The sequence below is a fragment of the Halictus rubicundus genome, chromosome 2 (assembly GCF_050948215.1).
Source record: "Halictus rubicundus isolate RS-2024b chromosome 2, iyHalRubi1_principal, whole genome shotgun sequence".
Lineage (NCBI taxonomy): Eukaryota > Metazoa > Arthropoda > Insecta > Hymenoptera > Halictidae > Halictus > Halictus rubicundus.
The window spans coordinates 10815674-10826212 of record NC_135150.1 but is presented as its reverse complement, the minus strand read 5'-3'; the positions used below and the strand labels follow the sequence as shown (position 1 = coordinate 10826212).

At 31.0% G+C, this 10539-nt stretch overlaps 1 protein-coding gene across 2 annotated transcripts; it reads left to right on the top strand.

Moving 5' to 3' along the window:
* The first annotated feature begins 806 nt into the window (after positions 1-806).
* Cyt-b5-r (Cytochrome b5-related) lies at positions 807-10181 on the top strand. Of its 2 annotated transcripts, none has more exons than XM_076805249.1 (6): positions 807-957; positions 5467-5716; positions 7464-7731; positions 8299-8590; positions 8894-9109; positions 9740-10181. In XM_076805249.1, the coding sequence occupies exons 2-6, from the start codon at positions 5486-5488 to the stop codon at positions 10014-10016; spliced, it is 1284 nt and encodes a 427-aa protein (XP_076661364.1). In that variant the 5' UTR covers positions 807-957; positions 5467-5485; the 3' UTR covers positions 10017-10181. The 2 variants fall into 2 exon arrangements, with proteins under 2 accessions (XP_076661364.1, XP_076661363.1); XM_076805248.1 differs by lacking the exon at positions 807-957 and adding an exon at positions 3241-3492.
* Positions 10182-10539: the final 358 nt, after the last annotated feature.

Genomic DNA, 10539 nt, shown 5'->3' with positions numbered 1-10539 from the left:
GAAGGTTAGCAAAATATGACAATCCACCTTCAGGTGTTCATGAATTGTGGAAAAAGACAGAACAAGAATGGTACAACCACGCAGGCTAAACGCAGTACAAAAAAGTAAAGGAAAATGGACAAAATATTAATTTAAAGCTTTATTTCGACGAACACAATTAGTGCAAAACTGTAAAAATTGTCTTCAATCCCTATTTTCAATAAATATTCCGTATATCGAAAATAAACTGTTGTGTTTTGTTTATGCTATTCACTTTCTAATTATTATGTACTACCCAATCTTTATCATTCAATTGAAAAATAGGTTGTATTATCACGTTTTATGTAAAACTGGCGAAGTGTGTTTACACTTTTGCTCGTCACTGTATATTCTTTCATTGTGGGGTGACTAAGAAGCTTTAGCAAATTAAAAAAATTAATATCTCTATAATGAAGCCCCAGTATACGTATTTCAAGTGATTCTATATTTTTGGAATACCCTGCAAAACAATTGTTGACTGTTAAGCACAGATGTTAAACACGCATATTAATTAATACGTGTTGTATATAAATTCCTCGAATGATTATTACTCTGATTGATCATCACCGATTCGTTATGACTTTAATTTTTATTATGAGCGTGTACCATCAATTAATTTGATCAAATCGTTGAAATCGAAATTTCAATTACGGACAAGTAAAGAAAAAACAATTTTACGAGGTATCATTTACATCGATTACGAACTGTGACCTTTATAACCAATCGTGATTATATTGAGAGTATAAAAACATTATCGGAGGCTATAAAAGCGTGAAGCAGTGGCTATATTAATTTAGTTTGCAAAAAGTTTCCGCTGCTGTATTTTAGGGTAAAAACAACACAGGTTATTAAGTATCTAAGGTTAAATAATTTAACGTAGTGTATAAACTATATTATGATTAAAGTTCATTTTTAGGAATTACATAGGAATTTAATTGCGTGAGTGTTAGAATTTAAAATTAATTTTTATTATTATCAGAATTAGTCTTAATAAATGATTAAATTTGTCACGTTTGCGAGCGAACTATTTGCGTTCCAAATAATCATTAAAAATAACGATTTGTCATTCTAACGCAGAATTGACGAAATGATAGTTGCGAGATCGAATGCGTGCGTCATAAAATATAACATTACAGAGAAAGTAAAATAAGTACAATTTGTTTAAAAAATGTTTTAATAAAATGGATTTATTATACGAATAATTATTCGAATAATTATTGTATTTAAATACAATTCTTTTATGTAGTACACGTTTTTTTTAAGTAATTTGTATAATACGTGATAATGCATCTAAAATGTACGCATTAAAATCAAAATTGATTTTAGTGAACAAATAATTTCAAATCGAAAATATGATATAAAGAAATAGTTTCTCAAGCAAACATCTTTCGCAGTTACGAAAACAGTCGTAATTTTTAAAATGTAGTTTTAAATATATATGACATATAGGGTGACAATTTAATCGTTGCTGTTTAATCAATGTTAATTTATTGAATTTTAAACATACTTATGGATCTAAAGAATCAGTTAACCATAAAAAAATATTATATTCGACAATCTGTGTGTTGTAAAGTATAGTTGAAAATATAGAATTTGTAATCATACTTTACTTAACTTAGCATTAAAGTATTAAAGTACATCAATGTTGTTGTTTAAATGGATGATATGATAAATCAGATAACATATTTTCACTTATTATGATAAAAGAGCTTAGACTTTGACTTGGAAGAAGAAGATGGCAACATGTTTAATCTTTTTTAACATAAAACATAGTCTCTTTTTATTAACATAGATATATGTTGCAGATTAAAAGGTATAAAAAAATGAAATTTCTTTTATATTACAATATTTTATATTAATTTTATGAGATAGGATAACAAAAGGAGGTATGATAAATTATATAATATTTATGAGGTATAATAAATTTTGCAAATAATAAACCAAACAAATTGTGACGTACTTCGTGCCATGTTTTTCGGTACCAAAAAAACGATCATATAAACATTTAATCTCTGTCTCAAGATGCGAACGCACGAACAGTTATGTTTACATTCTTTCAGTTCATCTTAAGGTTTCATAATCGAGATAATATTCTCCATAATAATATTTGATAGAGTGTTTGATATTATGAAATAGTATCATCGTACTCGGTATTTTCCTGTAATAAGAGACAACGATAATGAGTCTAACATAATTTGATTTTCAATTATCAAGCAGCTCTATTTATGTGCACAAAATTAGGGTGGTCATTTGTTTTCACAGTATATTCGGTACAGCATAAAAATGGGTTCTAAAAAGGTGTAAACCACTATTCATTAGTACTCTTTTAGTACGTTAACTTTTTTTAATGAGTTACACGTGCTTAAAAACCACTACTGTACTGATAAAATTAAAAAAAAAACAGTTTCTACAGCAACTGTATGAAATTCTTGTTTATTTGTAAATTTATCTCTAACGAAAAATTATTCCACGATTTGGGCTATCTAGTTTCATTATCATCTTGAATACCAAAAAATTGACATTATTTACATATTATGTAAAATTTTGACTTTAGATAAATTCTTAGTCAGCACTTTTAGACTAACTGAGTATTTGTATATTTAGGTATAAATTGTAAATAAAGATAATTTCGGATTCCAAATATCTTTTGCGTGATGTATCTACTAGCACGTGTTTATGGATGATAATTTTAGCAATTTAAAAACATAATAAATAGTCAGAAATATTTGAAAAGAAACACGAATAAAATCAAATCTGTTTGATTAAATTTTTTAGATAATTAATAATCTTTATTGTTTATTGTAACAAAAGATACGAAGGCATGTTTGAATTTTTGTGTACTTAAGATTGCGGTATATAGGAGAATAATAATGATAACTGGTATAACAATCGCAGAAAAACATACTTATTCAGTAAGTGCCCATTAAAATAATCTCTTTCTTAATATGAGTTAAAAAAAAATAAAATCAAGACAATAATCTCGGAAATTTACAGTTATTCAAGGTATTCGATAAATTTTAGGTACGATATGTGTTTATTATTATTTACGTTGATCACACACGTGAAGTTCCGCAACAAACATAATATTTCCATATTTGGGTCTATTCCGAGAAAATTAGGTATTTTTCATGTAACATCAATGTTTTATTTATTGTACTGGGTTATCGTTGCTGGGTCAAAGTGCGTCGTGGCGATTCTCTTTCACGTATATAAAGATTAAGAACTGCCTAACTAGAACCAGTCAATTTGTTGACAGTGTCGCGTTCACTTTTAAAAGATGCTGTTACTTGAAAGTTGCATTCACGCATAGAGAAACGAGTTATGATATCGTTTTAATAATAGAAGACACGAGAAACTGGAGGAAAAACAAAACAGTTACAAGATACTAAAAAAATCTCCGAAGAATGTATAATTGTGGTTTCTGATCAAGTAAATTTTGTTAAAACACGGAACTTAGTTCGTAAATTGGTAAAGGTATGTGCGGACACATTTCTTTTTATTTTTTCCGGATTTGTTGCATTTTTAGAAATTAATTTTGTTTACTCAAATCTAATATTTAGACGAAATATGTTGTCAATTTTTATCGATTTCAATTCTATAGGTTGTTAACATCGAATTACTATTTATATAAAAATGATTCTAAAGCTATAATGCATTTTATAAATTATATAATAATATAATGCATTTTATAAATTTTAATTTTAATTTCATTTATACAAAAATTATCCTAAAACTATGATGTAGTTTATGAACTATGTCTTAGATTTAAGAAAAAGAGTTACAATAAATTTTGCTTATTTAATAATTTTGATATTAACTTTCCAGCGTACATTAAATAATCAATTTTTAAAAACATTTACCCTAAATATAGCAACCGAATAGAATTAAAATGTTTTCCCAAGTATTATTATTATGATTTTGTAAAATGTCTGAGCGTTATTGGCTGATGTTGAAGAATTGTAATTTTAAACACAAATGAATTAGCGTCAAAAAGTATACGCGTCAAACAGATCTATGCAACTCGATTTAGTACATCATAAAAAATAGTTAAATTCAGCAAACATAGAAATAGAAAGAAAAAGAATAAGACGCTCAATGCCTGAGAAAATCAACTCCATAACTGTTTGAGAACTATCTAAGCACTGCCGTTAAATGGCAGTAATTGCCCATTTTTATGCTGGCAGCGATGAAGGAAATTTTAAAAGTAGCTGTCTAAAGTCACATACAATTCACATACTCTTATACTCTGCCCAGTGATGTTTATGACGCATTTGCTAAAAATTAAATTATCATATCGTCCGTTCACACGAACGTTCGATAATAACGTTAGTCATTGTAATGCGAGAGGCGCAAGAAGTCGTTGCCTCCGCTTTTAATAAAGCACATGGCGAACGATAATTTTAGACAATTGGAGTAACTTGTTTTGTAATTCTGAGGTTAGATAGAAAATATTACAAAATTCACCAGAGAAATTCATATTGCCTTCGATAAAATACATACTTCGAACGATAATTTTAGACAACTGGAGTAACTTGTTTCGTAATTCCGTGAGTAGATAGAAAATGTTATGAAATACCAGGGGAAGTAGCTATGATCATTATTAATTTCCCATTCATAAATTCATGTATCATATATAATATAGTCTTTCTTATTCATATATAGTATAGAATTCATGTATAATATAGTCTCACTGCGAAAAATATGTTAAGGGAGGTTTTCGTTATTTTCAGCCCCTAATTATCCGAAAATTTCGTCGCTTATTAAACAAGTAAATATAATACAACAAGTACAATTCTATCGCGTTTGGTCTCGTGTTAATCAGAAAAATCTCAAAAATTCGTTGGTAATGGTTTCGTAACGAAATAACTAGAAATAACAGAGTTTCATCATTACATTAATATCCTGTCCCAGATCATGTTACATTGTAGCGCGACCGAGCGCCCATGGGGAACCCCCTAACAGTGGAGCTAATAACTACGATAATAAATTTCAATAACAAAAACCAGTAAAAGCGGCTTTTATTTAATAAAAAATAAAGATTACTTTAATTTTTTTTAACAAAACTGTATTTTTTTGTCATCAATCGATTCTTGTCCCCTTTAAAAAAAGTATTGGAGGCCTTAAGTCGAAAACGGATTAGTTTAGAGTTTAAAGATTATTAATTTTCTGCTGTCTCCCATACAATACCGAACACTGTATGACTGCCGACATCGGACCAAATTAGGGTAAAGGTCCCAATTACTGTCGGGGTGTCAATTACTGTGCCTATATTAATTATACTTATTTTTAAAACATAATAAGTATTAAAAAAGAGATATTAAATTTAAAAATAGGTGTAATTAATATGTAGACACAGCAATCGGTACCCGCACAGTAATTGAGTCCCGTACCCTACACTTCGTAGGTTTCCTTGCAGGACTCTCTTGGATTGTATATTTTCTTTCGCAGGACTATCGTGAACAACGCCATGGATAAAGTCGAGAGTTCAGTACCAGGTCTCGTACCACTTCCCGGTAGAAACAAATTTGTAAGAACGCCTTACGCATTTCTCGAAGGGAGAAGAGCTGTAGATGGCGCGGAAGGATTGTGGAGAGTTAGAGATGGTTTGTACGATTTGGAGGATTTCATCAAGTTTCATCCTGGAGGGTCAGAGTGGATTCGACTTACCAAAGGGACCGATATAACGGAACTTTTTGAGGTAACTTCTTTATTAATAACAATAGCGGCCAACGAAAACCTTTCTTAAATACTAATTATTGAAATATATAGAGGGATCAATGTATACAATATCTATTAGCAGAATGCCTAATTTTTAATTTGAAAGTCATAAATTAAAAAAAAAAAGAAAAAAGAAATAGAAATGTTAAATAAAAATTAACTGTAACTGTTTTATATACATATACTCATGTATACTATAATAGCAGTTATTAAATAGAATAGATGCTTCAGCAATTCGACATATTAATTGGTTAAGAAGTTACGAATGTTTTCGTGAGTATTTTAAAAAATGTGTAGCACGTGACTCAAGATCAATCAAGATTGTGATCATCGATTGATCACGCTTCTTTATTACAAAAAGACTACTGAAACATAAAGACAAACATTCTTCGAATGGTATCACTTCGAGTTTACCCTACGAACACGATAAGATTGGTGTCAACGTTCGTTCGATCCATTAGCCGTACTTCTTGTTGCTGAGGCGCCTGTTGGATCAAGAACATAAACATTGCTTGAAAGATATCAGGTTTTTGCATTGCAAACAATTGCAAACATGACAGGCTTGACGTTGCTAATCGTTCAATCGTTCAGAATGTATTTGATTTCATGCTGATCTAGATGCGTCTGACAACTGATAAGTATCTTCTACTTACGCGAAAAATCGCGTAAGATAAAAGATATACATATTATACGTCTTTGTATTTAACGCAAAAACCGATGAAAAAAAAATGGTAAAGGATCGATAAAAAAGAAAATTATCCTGTTGTATGTGTTTGGTATTTAAACAATACAACAGAAGTTACACAGACGTTTGGTTTATTGACAGTTATTGCAATACACTATGTATTTTTCTTTCGTCAGAAATTTCAAAATTACAATTAAAAAGCACTAATGTATATATTTTTACTTTAAAATATATTATTTTTACAAACTGCAAGCAATTAATTACGGAATAATGGTCTCATAATGCTAGTAGTCGTAAAGTGAAAATAGTCGATGACGTGAATGCAGTACTAAAAAACAAGCAACGAATATTACGCCGCTAAAAGTGTGTCATTTTATTGCATAATTAGTTTTTTCCGGCGTTTGATATACAGGGTGTCCCAAAAATGTTTCATTTCCTTGAAAGAGGTTATTCCCGGGGTCATTCGAAGTAACTGTTTCCTTTGCGAAAATGTTCTCCGCAGCTTTGTTAAGGAGTTATTACCGAAAAACACGGACCAATCAGAGTGCCGGAGTCCGACTGTTTTTGTCGCGCCCTGATTGATCCGCGTTTTTCGTTTATCATAGAGAACATTTTCGCAAAGGGAAAAGTGACTTCAAATGATCTAATGAATCACCCCTCTGAAGTAAGTACGACACTTTTGGAACACCCTGTATGTATCTCCAATCACATCTCTGTTTCTACTTTCAAGTAAAAATTTGAATAATCGAAAAGACATGAGATGTTTAATATATTTGTACACGTCCCGATTGTTATTCCGAAGAGTGTATTTCGAAGGAGACGTTCAGTAGTTTAATGGATTCATGAGGCCATTTCACAATCGAATGAGTCAGGAGTCAGGGGTCTAAACCTCTGTGCAGTATAAACACGCGTTTCCTTTATTTTTCACTGTATTGCGCAAAGGAAATACGCTTGTATAATTCTCTTATATTTATACATTAAATTAATATGCAGTTTCGACTGCTAATATGCTAAAGTAATTTTTAAATATAATTTTCTATAGACGCATCATCTGACCGATAAGGCTCCAAGAGTTCTATCCAAATATTACATAAGAGATGCAGTTTCACCAAGATCGATACCACTAACATTCGAATCAAGCGGATTCTATCACACATTCAAGAAACGTGCGGTCGAGGCTTTGAAAGATGTCGATTTTCATAATCCATCGGTGAAGTCGAACATTACTGCTGACTTACTTGTTACCACTGCTATTGTCCTTAGCCTCCTTGCAGTTTCCATGCAGTCTTACTTAGTCGTCGTTGCCGCTGGTAAGTGCAAAAAGATTACAACTAAAATCAGCAAACAGGGAGTAATTTAAAAAAGCAAAGTTCTTTCACTAAAAGAATAACAAATCATTTCTATGTATTTGTATTTCCCTAGTTTTTATAATGTGGATACTTTTATTTTACATTTGCCTTATACTCAGACAGCAAAATAAAATATTTCTGAATCAATTCTGAAAAAACAGAAGTTAAATAAAAATGTATTTCTTCTTTTAACAATTCTCATAACTTGAAGAGAATGTAACAATATTCTTAATTTCCTGTAATGTTTCTACAATTTGTAATATAAAAGAAAACTTTTCTGAATCAATTCTAAAACAACATAAGTTAGATAAAAATGTATTTCTTCTTTTGAGAATTTGTATAATTTGAAGGGAATGTAACAATATACAATAAAATCCAATGTGTTTATGGTATCCGTGCTTATTAACATTTGTTTATAATGACTTTATAATTTAATTAACCTGATTGCGTGGGATCGGATAAAATGCATACGCAATTGCAAATGACTTCAGAGACATTTTTAAATCAACACCCCATCTTCATTTTTAGGAATTTTCCTTGCGTGGACAACAATAATCGCTCACAACTTCTTCCACATGAGGGACAATTTTCGAATGTACTATTTCGATCTGAGCGCAATGTCGTCTAAGGAATGGCGCATAACGCATATCATGAGTCATCATACTTACCCAAATACTATGTGGGATTATGAAGTTTATGTAATCGAGCCTTTGCTTCAATGGATGCCGTATGCGAAAAAAAGTATAGTTGGAAGTATCCTCAGCCAAATTGCCAGCCCTTTGATTTGGGCACTGCTTTTCATCGGTCAATTAATTAAACGGTTTGTGTACAATTTTTCTTTCTTATAGGTTGCATATTATAGTAACTCTAAAAATATAGCAAACGGTGAAAATGATATTTATAGAATATCGGTTAGCTTTTCAATTTTATTACAAATTTTTATTTCTAAAAACGCATTGTTTTCTTGTATTTTCACGCTCCGATTTTAACAACAAATTTATGCGTCCACTAACAGCTAATGATACTATTATAGACAATTCGTTGCTAATATGTCACAGTACATAATATTTAACAAATATTTAACTAGTCGACTAGTATACCAGTGAAATCGTGTGTGTTTCAGGTACTATTCCGTATTTGCCGAATACAATTCGTTCGAGTTCCGTGACGCATTGCCATTCGTGCTTCCTATATTAATGTGCTTTAATGCACCGAGTGTCTTCCTTGCTCTGAAATACTGGATATTGATTATCATAGTGAGCAGTTTTGTGTTCTCCATGATTGGATATAGCGCAGGCCATCATCATCCGGACATTTTCCATGATGGAGACATATACAGGTTTGTCCTTGCTATGACAAGTTAAAAGTTAATTAGAAGCAAACTTTAACGTTGACAGAGCTCAGGCAATTTTTTGTTTATGAAAGTTCTTTAATGCAATTGCAGTTTCTGATTAAAAATTCTAACCCTTTGCACTCTCCAACAATTTCCCCAAATTAAAAATCTGATATGACTCAAAAATAGAAATTAGAGAAAATTGATGAAGCAGTAAGGTAGGGGAACCAATTACTTGTGGGGATACCAATTACTGTGGCTATATTAATTATACTTATTTTTAAAGTATAATGAATACTACATTTTTCTCAATAAAATTAGTTAATATAAATGCTATGTATCTTTTTTTTTAAATATTCATTATGCCTTAAAAATAAGTATAATTAATATGGGCACAGTAATTGGTACCCCCATAGTAATTGGGTCCCCTACCCTATATCTTCATTTTGAATAGATCTTTCAACCGTTGGTGGTGTTAAGCCTACTTATTAAAGAAATTTATGCTAAGTGTAGAATGTTAATGAAGTCGCCCCAAGACTCTGAAGTCGCCATTAGAGTGCAAGAAGCCAAATTTAAATACGGTAGAATAAGACTTTTGCTTCGAGTCATGCTTAAACAATAAAACATATTTTTTAGGGATGATCTTGACTGGGGCCTGCTGGAATTGGACGCCATCAGAGAGCGTAAAGTGATCGATGATTTTGATTTCCTTGTGCTGACTAACTTCGGTCTGCATCATTTGCATCATCTGCTACCGACTGTAGACCATACATACTTACCTCTTTGCATTAACGCATTAGAGAAGACTTGTAAAGAGTTCGGCATCAGCACAGAGAAATATACACAATGGGAACTTGCCAAGGGCCAGTTCCAGCAGCTGTTGCGCAGGGAGCCGAAGAAGAATCACAGATAAAAAGCAAGACATCGTTTAATTATGTAAAAGAAAACTGAATTGAAATATTTTCCATTAGAAATACTTCAATGAATTATTGGAGGAGCTTTAAATCTTTTCTGAGTATCATATTAAATCTTTAGTATAACATAATCAAACCGAAATGCGCGGCATTTTAATGAATGATCTTCTGCCATTTTGACAGTTCAACCGGCAATTTTCTAATAGTCTTTTTAAATCGATGATGAACAGTTAAGAATTGTTTAATGAAATGAAAAAGAATCATAAAAAAGAAAACTATCGAATTCCTTTTAGACACAGCTCCGTCATTAAAAAGATTATTAATAGGCTTTTGTTTCTGTAAATGTGTAGGACCTGTCCGCCAGTCCAATAAATCCTAATTAAAATAGTTGTGACGCGTGTGTACAAATATATGGGGTATAGTTGTTTGGTATGAATGATACTGCTTAAAATATTAGTTAATACAAGTTAATACCACAGCCGTAATATGATATAATAAAATAATGCTCTGCAAAATATGAGA